General features: G+C 36.0%; 1 protein-coding gene and 1 long non-coding RNA gene across 3 annotated transcripts in view; one reads left to right on the forward strand and one right to left on the reverse strand.

The window, feature by feature from the left end:
* LOC135083501 (uncharacterized) overlaps positions 1 to 18,927 on the forward strand; it is a 236,378-nt gene that overhangs the window by 77,120 nt on the left and 140,331 nt on the right. The window lies entirely within an intron of this gene.
* LOC135083419 (facilitated trehalose transporter Tret1-like) overlaps positions 1 to 18,927 on the reverse strand; it is a 116,763-nt gene that overhangs the window by 24,655 nt on the left and 73,181 nt on the right. The window contains exons 1-3 of one of the 2 annotated variants that reach the window (XM_063978158.1): positions 11,866 to 11,998; positions 4,831 to 5,026; positions 1,060 to 1,216 (exon numbers count right to left, since the gene is read on the reverse strand). In XM_063978158.1, the coding sequence (XP_063834228.1) occupies positions 1,060 to 1,216; positions 4,831 to 4,932 (259 nt within the window). In that variant the 5' untranslated portion in view covers positions 4,933 to 5,026; positions 11,866 to 11,998. Of the gene's footprint in view, positions 1 to 1,059; positions 1,217 to 4,830; positions 5,027 to 11,865; positions 11,999 to 18,927 lie in introns of those variants that run through there. The other variant, XM_063978157.1, reaches the window with a different exon arrangement.

Genomic DNA, 18,927 nt, shown 5'->3' on the forward strand with positions numbered 1-18,927 from the left:
CACCCGCAGGTTTCTTCAGTTACTCCGTGACAGTGCCGAAATATCGGAAACTCAAAATTAAGGTACATGGTAGCAATCTCGTTAGTAATAATAATTATGATAGTGACCATAAAGTTTAAAACAATATAAAGCGTGTGTTTCTATTACCAAGCATCGAGATCCATTGTGCGATACTTTAACGCGCAGTGCGTTTGCAACTGCACAGAAAACAAATTAGTTTCTGCGGAAACATCGTAAAACTCGGCTTATTGAAAACTGAATGGGTTTTGTTACATAACTCAATTGGAAAGTCAAGATCAAGAGCTATGATTGGATTTGTACACTGAGAATAAATAGAGAGTTTAAAAAATTATGCAGTAAATCAGGTTAAATGATTAAATAGGCCTCCAAAACTGCATTAGTATACATAGGTGCCCCTTTTAAAACGGACTTTCTTACTTAAACTCTGATGTTCCCATTTTTTGAGCGCCCAAAAATGAGCTGATAGAGCCCATTTCTAATGCGGTCATCACGATAAACCTTTCTTAAGCCTGTTTAGTTATTATCTGACGTCTGTTTCAAATATGCACCATATCACTTATGCAGATAAAACAAATCCATGGATCATTATGTTAAAACTCATCAAACATTAAGATTAGAGCGCCGAAAACGTACCAGCGTCGTTTTGCGTCTACGTTTAATAAAAAAATACACAAAGAGAAAAGCTTTATTCTTTCTCATATAGATACGTATGTAATAATCGTACACTGCGAGTATTACATAATCTAAATATATACAAACTCAAAGGTGACTGACTGACTGACATAGTGATCTATCAACGCACAGCTCAAACCATTAGACGGATCGGGCTGTGGCATGCAGGTAGATGTTATGACGTAGGCATCCGCTAAGAAAGGAAACGAAACTCAGAAGGATAGTGGTAGAGATCACGAAACTCCACCCCTAAGGGGGTAAAACGGGATCCACGCTTATGTATTCGCGGGCGGCCGCTAGTTACATAATAAATCTATGAAACACAAAAATCGCTTCATCTGCAATCATAATAAAATCTAGACTCACCCAACAAACTGAGGCTAGCCACCCAGCTGGCTTGCTGGTCGCTGACCGGGAACCCGTCCGTCCGAGGCTCCTGCATGGAGGAGATGGCTGGCGACATGTACCCCTTGCTGAGTCCCGCTGAAAACGGCCCGAGGGACACCGCGAGAGCTGCCAGGATCTGTGAAAGAGATAAAAAAAAAACTAATAAAAAAAATTTGCTCTTAAGGAGACTACATACGGGACTATTCCCACCTCTCGTTCCCACCACTGCAACTCCTGTGTAGCCAGGATCTACAGCTTGACCGTCACAAAAACCCAACCAATGAAGGTCAAGTTTTTCTCGGGGGAGAGTTAAACTGTCATTGGACCCGCAACGAAATTAATCAGAAGAAGATAAGAGGAGTTCGAAATTAAGGTTTGACTTCCCTCCATTGAAAAGCGGATGACAGGTGACAAACAAAGGTTTAAAACCTTTACATGTCTCATTTAATCTTTTTACCCTACCAGCGCTTCGAGACCAACATTTGGCAAGTGCTGAGAAGAAGCGCCGCAACAAACTCAGTCACTGATATAAGTTTAGATAGGAGAGTCAGTTAAAAGTCATACAAATTGACTTTCATAAAGCGCTTTTAGATATCCTAATTTTAATTATCCCAGCTGCTGCGATACCTACCGAGTCTATGTACACAAGTCGCTGTTCAAAGATTTCTCAAAAAAGGAGACTTATGCCCGTTTTCACCATCAATCCCTAATTTTTAAGTGACCCCTATGAAAACAAAATGCCTTATAAGTGTTACCATAGGAGTCACTTAAAAATTAGGGATTGATGGTGAAAACGGGCATTAAATGCACATGTTTTTGATAAAAAAAATGATAGATTTTGGTCTGAAGCACCATTTAAGACTTTTTCTGAAAGATCGAAATGTATGCGGGCGAAGCCATAAGCAAAGCTAGTCTATAAATAAGTGATGTTCAGAACAATGTATCTTGTATGCAGCCCACATACATGCACTGCTACAAGATATATAGGGTGTTTCGAATCCACTACACGGAATGCACGAATCGATCAATGTTCCAAACACCATGTGCTAGTGTGAATGGACGCATAGGGATGTGTTAGAAGGGAAAACTGTCGATATCGATAAAAAATGCTCCGATTCCGGGTTCAATTCCCGCAGAACGCAAATGTTAGTATAATAGTACGTGCGTTTAATTTTTTTTACCTTCATTTTCATTTTACTGTCGTGAAAACCTGCATAATCCATTAGTTGCCAAAACTATTATATCCGATAAAATCTTATCCAATAAAATCTTCTTCGTAATGTTTGCTGTTAATGATTATGATGACTTACGAAACTTACAAAATAACACTCTATTAAATTGTTACATCTTAGAATAATAAAAACTAATATTCAAGCGTTAATATATCAATCGGAAAGAATCAATCACTTTTACTAAGATAAGTTATCCCGCTTATACAAACATGACTCCGAGTCACTGATTAATCGATATTTACACTTTCTCATATTAAATTAAACATCGATTAATCATTGGCCAGTTCCGATTCATAACAAGTTCTCGTAACGACTGGAACCCTTTAAGTTCTAATTTACAATGGATCGATTACAGTGCGGCCCTTACAAGACCGGTTACAATAAATCTAAATCGACTTTCACTATCTGGATGACTAAATCGATACTATCCAATTATCTTATGTAACTGTAACATACCTTTCGAATTAAAAACAATTGCAGCTGTCAAAAACACTGACATTTCCTCTGTTAAATGATTGGCTTGTCGTTACTACCGCTTAACGAAAATTGAGTGTTACCGCGACAATCAACCTTTAATTTGAAATAGTCGAGATTTATTCGTCTACATTCTCTTAACACGCCGCACTATGATTATTATCTGAGAGCTACGATTAAGGAAACTACTTATCGTAATCAGAATCTAATTATAATAATTCGATACAGACATTTCTCCGGCAGCGCGCTTAGTTAGTAATGGACATTTAATAGAAATGAGCCTGGAGCAAATTTGTCTCGAATCGATTTCATTTTAACATTTAGTTCCGATTATCGAATGTAAATCCTTGGAAAATGAATTAATCGATGGTAATCAAAAGAGAAATCTTGAACTTGCTGTTATGCATAGCATAGCATCTATTCATTTGGGGAAAATACGTCTTAGAGATTGCGTAGGTTGATCCCACGATACGTAATGGCAGATATAGTAAAATAACATCTAGCTGTGATGTATTCGACTATTCATGCGATTGGAATTAGTCACTGTTACATTAACATAATAAATCAACTCAGAGTCTACCTACACTTTATAAATTCGATATTATAGGGGTTCTGTCTTCTATACATAACTTAGATTTAAAAAAAAATGTGTGAAGTTTTCAGATAAGTTTTACTGGCAGGGTTAAATTAGAAATTAGGTAAGCTCTGTTTCTCTGTCCAAAAATTATTTCATCGATATCGATTAACAAACAAACGAATTACAAACAACACTATGCACTTTATCTGAAAGCGTTCGCTAGATTGTACACCATTTCGTGGGGTCAACGACCGACACACTGCCATACATTCTGTCCCTTTCCGCGCCCAATTAAAACGTTTATTGCACTATAATTTAGACCTTATAGCCTTAGAAATAGGTGCTAGTGCGATAGTAAGGTGTTGTTAAGAAAGAGATAGTGGTAGAGATTATTATGTCACTAGGAAAATAGACGGCCGGGTACGCCATAATTGTTTTAATAAGTGTTATTAAACAATGAAGCTGTTTGAGCGGCTCGTTATTGGATATTGTATGGTATTTGTACAATATCGTATTTGCCTTACTTTTCAGTGATGAGTACCTCCATAATATAGCTATCAAATAATGCGTGAAGGTTGTATTGCAATTTTCATTTCATGTTCACGAAAAAGAAAGAAACTAACTAGGGTAATATCTCTACTTACTCCTAAATAGCTAGAAAAAAAGTTAGGCTTAATTCCATTGTCATAAGGGAAACAGCTTGACTTGAAATCCGGCAATCTGGGTCTTACCCAGGCCGATTATCTTCATTGGTCGTGCTGAAGAAAAATTTAATGCGTTGTCAATTTTTGCATGCCAATTTTTCGTGGACAAATAAATATAGGCTGGTTCCTGCTGTGTGCGGTAGAAGTGACTTGTGACGTAACGAAGCTGTCGCAGTCTACAGCGGTACTAAGATGTGCGCCACGATAAAATCTTATCGACGATTTTAGACGACAATAATGTATGGGCTTATCGTGAAAAATCGATAAATTGCCACTATAAAAGTTTACCGTGGCGCGCATCTCGATCAACCCGGAAAGGGATCAACACCGTATTGAGGCGAGGCGTTTATGTTACGATTCGGAGTGCGTTGCAGTATGGAGTTTCATACAAAGAATACTGACCGCCTCGAGTTTAATATAATATACTCGAGTAATACGTTTCCGGATTGATAAGTGTACTTCGTCCTTTAACGTAATAACAACACGTGGTGTATTTTCCCGCACCACGCTCCATTACAGTAGGAACTTAGCTGTGCGCAATATTTGTAGGTAAAGCCTGGTCCGTGAGCACGTAGAATTTTGTCCAATGACCCCAAGCTACCCATCCTTATCGCTCGCGCGTAATTATATTGCTGTCGCGACTGTGCGACGCGCGCCCGCAGTGAGTGTGCGAGCGCGACAAAGATAAAGATGGGTAGCTTGGGGTCATTGGACAAAATTCTACGTGCTCACGGACCAGGCTTTAGTGGAGTAGTAAAATTACCTGTCTCCTATAGCTGCTCCTGCCATCCACAGACCGCATCATCATGATCCGGGTCTCCGGCGTGATGTTGGTCATCTTCTCCTTAACCCCCTTCTCACACATGTGTTCACTAATAATTTAACTTCTCACAAAAACTTTTGATTTACACTTGTCACTTATTTCGCGTTGTCACTCGCGGGAGTCATCGTGGGGTTATCTGTAACAAAAAAACCTTTTAAGTACAATATTTTAAGTGTTACTAGCTTTTGCTGCGGTTTCGCTCGCGTTAAACTTTCATCATGTCACTCCCTTGGGGGGTGAATAAGGGGGTGAATTTTGAAAAATCCTTTCTTAGGCTGTCAAATTGTCTCAAAAATCTGTCAAACTCCATACAAAAGGCACCGATTATTGTTATTATTACGGTTAAAATAAGATGGTGCAATTCAGCCTTAGTAGATGCCTATGTCATATAACACTAGTTGTGTGTGCAATGTGCATTCCTTGTGTCATTATAGCTTATAAAATAGCGGCGATCACAATAGATCGGTACCGGTCGCAGTGATACCAGGACTTTATTGAATTAGAGCAGCCGCTCAAGACAAAAAAAATGTCATTGTAACTACTTATGTGTGTGCATTTCAACGCAATCCATTCTGAAGTTTGAGCTGTGTGTTGATAAATCATAGTGTATCGATAGTCAGTTATGGTAGCCTTTTTATACATATTTGTGACCCACCCGAGCTTCGCTCAAATTCTTCTAAACCTTATTCTTTAACACTCTATCTATTGCTGAAAACCGCATTAAAATCCGTTGCATCATTTAAAAAAATCTAAACGTACAGACTTTGTTTTTATTCCATGTAGATTGTAGAGTCATAAACATAATAATATAAGCTTGCATTAGTGTGGTCACCACAATAGTCCAGCATCAGGTATCGAACCAGCGACCATCGAATCGGTATTCGATGTGCATTTCGAGGTCATAACCCAAAGTCATGGGGCACGGACCCTATAATTTATCCTTGTAGCGCCGCACAGTGGTCCCGATTTAATAAAACATGGACATTGATGCTAGAGGCACGAAAATTTTTTTGATGGTTACTGCTATGATAACTAATAAGGCAAAAAAATATTACAATCCTACGACGTCTATTTCGTAGTAAAAAAAATATATACATATGTTTTGTATGGAAGAAATTACGTTTCTGTCAATTTTTCGAAATTCTTTAACGATGTCAAGATGCCGATCACACATGTTATAAAACAAGTGATTCTGAGTATTTCATGCGAAGATACTTGTCACTTATCTCTGCGTACTTTTGAGTTATCGAGGGTTGAAAAATCGATTTTTTTATATTAAATATTTCCACGAAAAATTGCCAGAATTACAATATGGTGTATAAGGGACACTTTTGATGACACATAACAAAGACTCGCACTCGCGCGCGCTCGTATGCATCAACTTTTACTAAAATAAAAAAAAAATAAGGGAAATACTTAATACAACGTTGTATGTATAGGTCCGCTGGCCGTCAAAAAGTAGCTTATACGAGAGGTTGCCCAATTTACAATATGTCCATCATTGATAACTCACACAAATATCGTCTCTCTCTGAAGGATAACAAGTTTTTTTTTGTTTCCAGAAGCTCTTGATAGGATGGAAGCCCATAAATACTCTCTGAAGCGAGAATGAATCTCAAATTGCGATATTGCCATTTTGACAAAGTACATGATGTAACTAGCGCTAACATTTATCTTCAGGTAGACACAGTTATAAAGTTAAAAGATTGTCTACTATTTCACACTGTTCTTCGTTTTGGAACAGTTCTTTGATTATAGGTAGTCGCTAATTTCGTTTTGTTAGACTCTTTCAGTTTAGCATATAAAGCGTAAACTAATTCCTCCTCAGAATGATCTAAAAGTGTTAGAGAGCGCCTCTTCTTCTGCAGAAGAAGAATTTTGCATAAATCTTCAAAAGGTTTTTTATTTATACTAAAAGTCGATGGTTGCACATCTACTTCCGCAGTCTCATCAACTGGAGCGTCTTCCTCAGTATTAACGTTGTCTATGCGTTGTGTTAACTCGGTAAAAAACATTGTTTAAATCTATATTTTTACAATTCGGCCAGACAATTTCAGAGTCTAGCCAATGCGAATTCTGGTGCAAAAATGTCTTTTGGGCTCTGCTGGAAGCAGACCATATCTTCTTTGATATACTTATTTCTTGTAAAATTACGACTTAATGATTTGATAATTACTCAAATCTTCGGAAGACAATTCAATGCCAATACGTTCGTCATTTTAGTCTGAAATGGTCTGGCCGAAATGTAAAAATATAGATTTAAAAAATGTTTTTTACCGAGTTAACACAACGCATAGACAACGTTAACACCGAGGAAGACGCTCCAGTTGATGAGACTGCGGAAGTAGATGTGCAACCATCGACTTCTGGTATAAATAAAAAACCTTTTGAAGATTTATGCAAAATTCTTCTTCTGCAGAAGAAGAGGCGCTCTCTAACACTTTTAGATCATTCTGAGGAGGAATTAGTTTACGCTTTATGTGCTAAACTGAAAGAGTCTAACAAAACGAAATTAGCGACTACCTATAATCAAAGAACTGTTCCAAAACGAAAAACAGTGTGAAATAGTAGACAATCTTTTAACTTAAAACTGTGTCTACCTGAAGATAAACTTTAGCGCTAGTTACATCATGTAATTTGTCAAAATGGCAATATCGCAATTTGAGATTCATTCTCACTTCAGAGAGTATTTATGAGCTTCCATCCTATCAAGAGCTTCTGGAAACAAAAAAAATTTGTTATCCTTCAGAGAGAGATGATATTTGTGTGAGTTATCAATGATGGACATATTATAAATTGGGCAACCTCTCGTATAAGCTACTTTTTGACGGCCAGCGGACCTATGCATACAACGTTGTATTAAGTATTTCCCTTAATTTTTTATTTTATTTTATTAAAAGCTGATGCATACGAGCGCGCGCGAGTGCGAGTCGTTGTTATGTGTCATCAAAGGTTTGTCAATTTTGGCAATTTTTTTATTGTAATTTTGGCAATTTTTCGTGGAAATATTTGATATAAAAAAATCGATTTTTCAACCCTCGATAACTCAAAAGTACGCAGAGATAAGTGACAAGTATCTTCGCATGAAATACTCAGAATCACTTGTTTTATAACATGTGTGATCGGCATCTTGACATCGTTTAAGAATTTCGAAAAATTTACAGAAACGTAATTTCTTCCATACAAAAAATATCTTTATATTTTTTCTTACTACGAAATAGACGTCGTAGGATTGTAATATTTTTTTGCCTTATTAGTTATCATAGCAGTAACCATCAAAAAAAATTTCGTGCTTCTAGCATCAATGTCCATGTTTTATTAAATCGGGACCACCGTGCGCCGCCTACTATTATCTGCTTAGCATATTTGATGGTAGAGCATGGTTTATGAAGATCACGATAGTTATTTTGAAATATTTATAGAAACTTAGAAACTATCCTAGATTTTCCTTGAGGTATCAACCTCATCTAATTAGTTCAGTAGTTTAAGCATGAAAGGTTACAGACGGACATTGATATAAGTAGGCATATATGGATGGGTTATTATCGTTTTCTAACCAGTTTTGATTTTTCAAGTTGTGGTAGCTATTTCTGCCTGATGTAATAAAAAGCTCCATCTTCTAGCAGAGATTTATTTATTTATTTGGTTAGCAATCATTTTAGTAGATAGGCCCTGAACTTTTTAAATTACTGGAATGCCAAGTGACATGATACCTACATGACTTTATTTTAAAATCTATGGAATTATTTAGGAGTAACCAAAAAAATAGATTGACTATTTTATTTTTGAATTTTTAATATTAGTTTGTAGGTAAACAAAGAAAAGGAGGCATGTGTAAAATTCTTGACACCAAAAACCCAAAACTCCACTTAATCTAACTCCAATGACGTCACTAATCTACTTCCAAATATTTTAAACGCCAACTTATCAACCGCCTTATAAGCTTACGATAAGCTAGATAAGTAATTAGTGCTTACAGCAGAACGAACTGCACATTTTTGTTGGAATATCGCCCTTATCACAACATTCACAACCATATAAGGTGGTCAGTATTTGGCTTGACGTGCCCTCGTCTGTACCGAATGCCAAGATTAACTTAAACCTGTGGTTCTCAAAGTAAAAAAAAATATACCTCAAGGGATATCAGGAATTCAGTGGGCTGAGTGTGAGTTTACATCAAACGCGCCCACTAGGTATGAAAATTTTAGTTTTTGAACGTTTCCCGCTAGGGGCGCTGTATCTTTTCTTAAAGGTATTAAACCTTTGTTTGTCACCTGTCATCCGCTTTGCAATGGAGGGAAGTCGAACCTTAATTTCGAACTCCTCCTATGTTCTTCTGATTAATTTCGTTGCGGGTCCAATGACAGTTTGACTTTCCCCCGGGACAAACTTGACCTTCATTGGTTGGGTTTTTGTGGCGGTCAAGCTGTAGATCCTGTGTGTAGCCACACAGGAGTTGCAGTGGTGGGAACAGAAGGTGGGAATAGTCCCGTAGGGGCGCTGTACAATCCGTCATACATTTATGTAATGTCATTTTTGACGCGCTCACTAGTGAGCGCTTATGATAAAAACTCACACTAGGCCCTCTGGTCTAACAGGTTGGGGCTCGTCCTGTATCCAGTAATACAGGATCCTGCAAAACGGAACTGTTGGGTGAAAATTTGTTTTACTAATTCGAATGGATTGGTTTTTTGCGGGAAAGTGCAAAACTGCAAACGGGATGTTCGTGTGAACGATAATATTTAAACACGTATACTACTAAACGGGATTCTGCTAAAAACGGGATGTCTCCGTGGGAACAAGCCCTTAGATTTTGACTACTTCAACATTTAGGGCCTTGCCACAAAATTGATACTACACACACAACACTAGTTTAAAATGACATTGCCATACTAAATGTCAATTTAAATAGTGTTCAACAGGCGTTTAACTTTTTGTGGTATCCCGGGGTTAGGTTCTAAACCATGGCTGCTAGATTCTGGTCGTGACTAGGCTAGATATAGGGCAACTGCTTCATAATAGCCATATGGCCTAGCTATCTTTATATTAATGGTATGTGGAGTTCAGGATATCTTAATGTTAGACAGCAATTGGGAATAATCCTGAAGCAGGACACGTGCTACTTTAAATGGACCAATTGAATTATGGAAATAGTTACAAACAAACATACATTATTTGTTTAGTATAATTAAATAGCTCTTACAAATGGTTAAATGCTCTTATGGAGCCTTTACATGTCTCATTATTTTTGCTTAACCAGTGCTTCGAGACAAACCTTTGACAAGTGCTGAGAAGAAGCGCCGCAACAAACTTAGGCACTAGTCACTACTGTTTGTGTCTTATTAAATTAATAAATGCAAAATAATTTCAAATTTAATTAATAAATACAAAACCTATTGCGAAAATGTTACTTTCAATTTAGAAGGTCTGTATTAATAATCCGTAAAACAGGATATTTATTGCAGGAATTATTTTAGCTAATTAATGGCTTAACATACCTGGCCTAGTCGTCAAAATGTAATCTAATTATCGCTTTATTTTAATTAAGAGGCAATCTAGCCTTTTTAACCGACTTCAAAAAAGAAGTTCTATGTTGGAAATTGACTGTATGTATTTTTTTGTCATTTAGTCTCCAATGTCGTTTTTTTAGTCAACAAAATGTCGCACTAGAACTTAATTTGTTTAAAAGAAGAAAGAAAGAAAAGTTCCTATTTGTTTGAAATATTTATAGTGGGGGCGGGCAAACTTTGAGAAATTATGCCTGAAATGATACTGAATGTTTCATTAATAGCGTTTATAGAGAATTTATTTCTTAGCTTCAACCGACAAGAAGTTTTGTGCTAATTTACTTATAAATTTTATCGGTAAAAAAAAAATTAATTGTAAAAAATATATTTGTACATAAAAAGGTTACAAAAGTCGAACTTAATGCCATACGGAATTCTCCCTCAGTCAACCTGTAGGCGGTGCGGAATTATTTAATTAGCCTATAATCATGATTCCTACATACATAAAATATATGTCTAGTTAACTGTACCGAAGTTATGGACGTATCTACTTCGGCACATGAGTCGTTGCTCCAATTTTTGGCACTTTTTATAAGAAACAACAATTATAACGGGTTCGTGGCCGGCTTCTGATGATTGGCCATACTGTGGCCAGAATGTCAGAGTTGAGAATTAAAAGATTTACTTCATTTCCAAGAAAAAAGGTCTAAGAATTGGTTACTTGGTTACTTTTGCATTTTACAAGTTTTTAAACTTTCGCGTTCCATTTCAACTAAAATAGACGTTAAGACCCGTTTCTTTCTATTTTATTTTACAAGTGTTCCATTATTTATTTTAATAAAAAATAACTGACTCCAAAAACTACCGAATCCATTTTGATAAAAAATGGAGACTATTTTTTTAAAACAATCAGTCAGTTCACACCTTTGACCATTGATGGATTTCTACAAAAAACATTCAGACGAATTGGTAACCTCCTCCTTTTTGAAGTCGGTTAAAGTACTTCCAATACAATCATTGTTTAATATACGGATTCAAGATGATTATAATGATGTAATGACGATTGATTTCTTTCAAAATAAACAAAAATGAACACACATTGTACTGCGTATTTCGGTCACTGGCATAGTAGTTGGCGATACAATGCCCGCTGCGGTTGCAGGTTTGACTCCTGCAGGGAGCAAATTTTGGTTGAGCTTTGTATATTTTATACGGCACCATTTAGCCCTAAAGTTTCAGGTAAGTAGTCCTATTTTCATGAATAAAACACTGTATGTTTTAACTTAAATTGCCTCATCTAAATTACAAATATCCAACAATCACATCTTAAAATTCCCTCTAATCTGACTTTTGTAACAAACCAAAGAAAAAACACAGTCAATATTCAACTATATTTCTCTCAATAACGAATTCGATATATTTAATGCATTCAATAATCGCCATCGACAAAAAATATTATAAGTCTTACCTCATTTCCATAACCACTAGCAAACATCACTCAACAAACATCAGAGAATCACTTATCCTAACCACACAAAACGATACAAAATCCATCAATTTACTACCAACTTAGATAAAATAATGTACACTGGTCGGAAAAAAATAAAAACCGCCACTTTCAAAAACGAAAAAATAAGAAAATATCTGTCACTTCTTATCACAGATAAAAACAAAAAACTACACAATTAAATTAAAAAACAAAACACTGGCTAAAAACAAAATCGAAAACAAAACTAAAATACAACGCTCATCTTCGACGACTCAATGACAACTGACCAGAGATACGAAAACGAATGCGAAGATTCTTTCAAAACAATCATTGTTTGACATGACGTAGACAAAAGACGAGAGCACAATGGACGGCTAATTGTCGAAATAGTTCTGCTATTTTATTGACATGCGTCATCGTAGACAGGTAGAAAAAGTAAAGTTGGACCAAAATGGTACTTTACTGATGCAAGATTTTTTTCGTTGGGAATTCAAGTATTTTCGGTATAAAACCTTTAAAATCAAAAGGTAAATCTTGATATTATTATTTAATATGAAAAAAGTGGGTTAAACAAATTAAAGTTCATAAATAAACACATTAAAATAAACAAATTAAGTAATCTATCGTTAAATGAAGAAAATAAAACGTTTTTACACGGCATACATAGATCACTTAATTAATTAATCACTTGACGTGAAAACTAAATAACCAATTAAATAAATTAAGGTTGTGTTAATGAAAATAAACACAATAGGTTTTTACAAACAAACAAATCAGACTAATCGTCTACCTTTTAATTAATTAATAAGACTAAACACGGCATTAAAGTCAAAATCTTAATCTATGCTAACATTATAAAGATTTGACTGTTTGTTTGTATTGAATAGACTCCAAAACTACTGGACCGATTTGAAAAATTCTTTCAACATTTGATTGGAATCCTACATTATTTCTGATGAACATAGGCGGTACGTAGTTCGCCGGGTCAGTTAGTTCATCATCATCATCATTTCAGCCACAGGACGTCCACTGCTGAACATAGGCCCCAGTGATTTCCACAAGGCCGGTAGGTAGCGGCCTGCATCCAGCGCCTTCCTGCTACCTTTATGAGGTCGTCGGTCCACCTTCTGAGTGGATAATTATAGTTTTTCATTTCACATCTGACCCTTATCGCTGCATTAGAAATTTCCTTTCCTCACTTACTGTAGATAACGTGTTTTTATGTCGCTCATTCGTGTGACTTTTCGACACGGGACTATTCCCACCTCTCGTTCCTACCACTGCAACTCCTATGTAGCCAGGATCTACAGCTTGACCGCCATAAAAACCCAACCCGTGAAGGTTAAGTTTGTCCCGGGGGAAAGTTAAACTGTCATTGGACCCGCAACGAAATGTAGCTTTTCGATAGGCGTTTGTTTTTGTAGCGAACAACCACGTGACTTCTCTACAACGTCGTCCGTGCGTCGGCTTTGGTCAAGCGGATTAGTAAACTAAAGTGGTACGTCAAAATTTCAGGTAGAACTTTTTAGATGGTTTGAAATATGCAATGCAAAGTTTGTAATCCTTTTGAATACTCAAAACTGGTGTTTCAAACTCTATTTGTTACACTGATAATGGGGAAGCAGATGTTTTCGAAAATGGTAAAAAAAAATAGTTTTATGTAAGAGGTAAGAGTCACTTTGGTCTTAAAAGAGACCCTATTACAACAAAACTAGATAGGTACCACAGTGTTAAGTATGATGTGCCTTCGTCCACACTTGCCTTTAATAAAGTTTGATTGCTATAAAACTATCTTTTAAAATTCACTCATAATGACTTAAAAAATGACTTTTCCCCATAAAAAATAGTGTCTTTAAAGTCAAAAGATAAAACTCAAACTACTTGTGACTTTAAGAGACAATTACATTCTAATTCTACTTTTTCTACCTATACTTTTTGCTATAGATTTGTTTTTTGTAACGTTCACTTCTTATTGTTCGAAGTGGTATCAATTACATCTTGATGGCTTCATTTGATTAAAGTATTGGACAGCTATAGCTTCTTTAATAAATTATTATTCGTAGTTATTTGCCAATCTATACTAACAATAATATGGGAAAATGACTATGTCTGTTTGTCTATCTTGCATTATCTCACATAATCTCTATGTACGTAATCTAGACTCAGACAAAGTCTACTAGCAAAAAATCTAGACAAAACCTAGTATAGTGAACTAGTCGAAAACATTAGTTAGAATGCATAAATATTGTTATTTTATTGCAAGATCTTACAATGACAGATTTGCTCTTGATTTATTAAATATTATTATGTTTTAAATGCGTCATAGAAAGAGGCAAAGAGATGACGCCATCTTGTAAAAACGGGGAAATCCTAAACGACAAAAGTTTAGCAACAGAAATCTTTGATTTTGTGTGAATGACCCGGAATGCAAAAAAAATATTGGCCAGTTAGTAAATACCAATTTCAACGCAAATTCTCCCTCTTTCTTACAATCCTCCCGTGAATGTTATAAAAGGTCTAATGAACGAAGATACGAGCGTCAGGCCTCCCTAACCCGTCTGGCCAGCGTGGGGAGTGTAGGACAAATTCTCCATTTGCCTCTGGTAAATTAGAGAGTCGTGCTCTTGCAGTGGAGACTATAAGATCTGATGATATAACATAGCAGAACTATAATGAGATACATTTGTATCTAAACTGATAGATCTGTTACCTAATAAATACCAAATGGTTGGTGGTAGGACTTATTCTAAGTCCGCCTGACTATAGTCTATTCAGCGTAAGAAAGTGATTATGACACTTCTATTTAGTGAGGCGCTTCTTTTAAACCATACGATATTTTTTAGAATCGAGAATATTTTTTTAAGAAATCTAATCGACTTTTTATTTGTTTGATTTTTAATTTTATCTACGAAAAATCAAAATTATATCTACGAATTTTAATTATCTCGATATGGAATAAACGTTATTACACAATAAATCACAAAGAATTAAATATTACGCATTTTATTTTATAAAAACAACAAATAACAATGACAAACAACTCGTAGAGAAATCGCATAAAACACAACCGGTGATACAAGGCAAACGCACATGTATTGACTGACTTTTGACCGTCCTGAAAGAATAATTGTGATTCGATGGTGAGATGACCACCATACCGATTATTGATTGGTTGGGATTGTTCTTGTCCATCCCTATGAGCAAAAGTTCCGATTAACGCATTATGCATTTCATGTAATATTTATTCACAATTTTTAACAAATAATAAACTAATAAGTATTTGAAATTCTTGTTTAGGTTAATTGAGAAAGATTAATTATTGTATTTTGGAAGGATAAAATCACAAAAAAGTGATTGATTTTTACACCTCAATATTTTTATAAGTTGGATTCATGAAACGAAATGTTTCATCTGTCTAAATCACCATCATAAGTTGAATGAACTATAGCTACCACCATGTTACCTAAGTATGTCGCCATAACAACAATGTTAACAGCATTGTTGTGTTCCGGCAGTTAGAGGTAAGATCCTCCGTGGTTGAGGATTCCGGGTGAAGCTCGCTTCCACCTTCGCCCTGATCGTCACTTACCATCAGGTGAGATACAGGCCAAGAGCTTCCTCGTTGTGGATAAAAAAGAAATGACAGTACCTTAATACCGTAAATCAGAAAGAGTCGTGTTCCTGCAGTGGAGAGTAAATGACCTGATGATGAACTGTTATGGTATGTACAATCGGATATGAAATCATTCTATGGAACCGGATCTGTTTTAATAACTAAATTAATACGTTGCTAAAACAAAGTCTAGATTATTATAAACAGCTATTTCGGTTCATAGACTACATGTGACGCACTAGGTTAGACTTGTGTTCCACAGAAAGCGATTTAATAAGCATTTAAATGTGTTATGGTCAAACTCAAACTTATCAAACAATTCAATAAATGTCGGCTATTTACGAGTATTACTTTGAATTAAAGCAGACCTTACTTTTTGTCAATAGAATTTTAAGAACAAAATAAAAAAAAGCTTTTATTTATTGTTTGAACTTGACACAACATGTTTTAATACCACAGAAGAGAATCAAGGGTCAAGTGTAAAAAATACGCCTTTATACTCATAGTAAACAATACTCATAGAGTCGTAAAAATTAAAGAATTATCGACAAATACCTACTGTTGCACCATAAATACGAGTACCTATAGGGTAATAGCTGAGCGATTTAGTAACAAAAACATTTAATTTTTGAACTTGAAAATATGTGAGAATGGTAATTTGTAATACATGCACTTACAGGGCAGATATGTACCATCCTAGACTGCATCTCACTTAACACCAGGTGCGATTGCGGTCAAATACCTGCCTTGTTATGCATAAAAATAAACATAACATTTCGCTTGTCTGCTCTGAAATTTTCAAGTGTTTTGAATTACGCTATGAGCTAGCGTTTACATTTTAAGGTACGTTTTTAAGTTAGTTTGAGATAAGTTTAGACTTAGTGACTATAAAAATATTTAATCCGATGTGATGTCGACTCTACCACAGATTCTACCAAAGCTTTGAAAGTATAGCTTGCAGTGTAGCACCAGGTTAACTATACAAAGATCACAGTAAGCAGGTCAATGGTAAGTGTGAAACAATTTTAACGTAGTGGCCACGACCAAGGCCTTTCTTTAGATAAAAAAGAGAACCGTGAAGATTGACATTATTCTATTGATAGATAGAGGAAAAAAGTTGCTTTGTTTTTAGGGATCAGGTATAATCTTTATATTATGCTGTTCAATACTACTACACTGGCCTGCAAAAGAAACTATCAAACTTTTAAAATTTCAATAATTTTGAAGGTACAAAAGATATTTTGCTTCCGAAATAATAAGGACTTTACTTGTTTATAAGAAAGCTGATAAGATTTGCTATAAAAATTTTTTTTTTTAATCTCTACCATTTATAGTTTAGGAAAAAATGAAATTTAAAAAGTGTACCTACTTAGTTTTGGACGCCAGTGTAGTTGTTAGTTGCTGGATTTTTTTCTTCAGAAATAATGCCAGTTAATAGGTACTTATTTTGTTGTAGTAGTTAGTTAGTTCATTACAATAGTCCTGCAAATGACAGGGTCTCAGTCTCAGTCTCTGATACTGTGCTATTATCGCCTTTAATTAAACAAGATCTTCGCTAGGGCACTACCACATTCACATTATTCACACATTTAACTAAAATGTTGTATAGGTAATATTTGTGTAAGTTATCATCATAAAGCCTAATGGCTGTCAACTGTTGGAAAGCCTTAGAAAGCACGATCTTCCGTTTGTTTCATCTAGTCGCTACCTTTCCGAGGTCGTCTGTCCATTGAGCAGGTGGACGTCCTACGCTACATTTGAGTGACCTCCATGGCCAGGTTAGGCCTATTTTTAAAGATAAACAAATCAATGAATCACAAAAAACCCAGAGAGTGCGTAAATACCACGTGCGTCCCATCACGTTCGCTTCGCCCCAAATAATGCCGTATTTTTACCAATACTCAATACATTTTCTTTTTTTTTTTCCAACTCTTTTTAAAGATGTCATTGACATCCAAATCACACGATGTCAATACCTACGCAAGTTTTAAGAATACGTCACCAATGGCATTCCTTTTCTCTCTATATCACTAATGTATCTACGCACGCACTATGAGCACGGTAATACTATCATACAGTATTGTAACTTCATATAAACGGACGAAACGCGAGCTTTCCTTCGAAATTCTAATCTCGGTATGCGCTCGACATGCAAAAGTCGGGGGTGTCGCGAATGTGCCACAGTAATAAACGGACGATGCGTTGTTTTTTAAACAGTAAGCGTTCTTTTTTTTTGTAATAATAATTACAAGTACCTATTTATACAGGGTGTTAGGTAAATGGGTTTATAAGCCGACACTAGCCCATGTTAACATAAAATGTTATGGTGAAGTCAGTGATATCATCATTTATTTTTTTTAATTTTCATACAAAATAAAATTTATAAAATCAGATTTGTATGAAAATTACAATTATTAAAATCATGATATCAATTTTCTGATTTCACCATACCATTTATAATTATGCACATGTTAACATGGTCTAGTGTCGGCTTATAAACCCAATGCCTAACACCCTGTATAATAATCAAGCATTTTGTACGCCTCAGTCGAGGCGCATACGAGTACATTTTACGGTCGCAATAAGATTTGTTAAATCTTAACACAATTATATTTTTTTTTAATTAAATCGACTAATCACAAAACAACATGCATTTTTATCCTATTTCATTCACGGAGTATTTGGTCAAAATAAAATAAAAAATTACAATCACAAAATACATTTACAAAACTAGATAGAAATTCTAAGTAGGCAGATGTAATTAAAATAGGGTCTGCAGGGTGGGCAGCCCTATCGCATGTTGTCATACGGTGACGTACCGCGCGGCTGTTGACATTTATTTAAAAAATATGGCCGAGTTGGAATACTGTATAGATAGTATTACCGTGCTATGAGTGTGCTAGATTCACGCATGCTCAATTGCTCATACTAACGCCCGTATTCACAAACGACGCTTGCTTAAGTGAAGCTGCAAATCGAACGCACAGCGTTGAATAGAGCTCTGTGATTGGTTCGTGTGTCACCCTGTGCGTCCCGCGCACTGTGAGACCTCATAGTTATGTCCACTGCTGAACATAGGCCTCCCCCAATGCTTTCCATGTTGATCGATTGGTAGCGGCCTGCGTCCAGCGCTTCCCTGCTACCTTTACGATGTTTGTGAATATACGGTCTTAAAACACGCATGCAGAGACTATACACTGATATACATTGTGTGTCATCGTCATCAGATCATTTACTCTCCACTGCAGGAGCAGGGCCCTTTCTAATTTCTTCTTCTTATTCGTTACGCTCTTGGCAGAGCGGTCGTGGTCACGTTGAGGCGTTGTTCACATCGGTTGTAGAGGCGGATACAACTCTCCGCACGATCTCCCTCCATCTCTCTCTATTGGCAGACTGTCTGGTGCAGTCACATAAGCCGTCTCCCACTG

The sequence above is a fragment of the Ostrinia nubilalis genome, chromosome 23 (genome assembly GCF_963855985.1).
Source record: "Ostrinia nubilalis chromosome 23, ilOstNubi1.1, whole genome shotgun sequence".
NCBI lineage: Eukaryota > Metazoa > Arthropoda > Insecta > Lepidoptera > Crambidae > Ostrinia > Ostrinia nubilalis.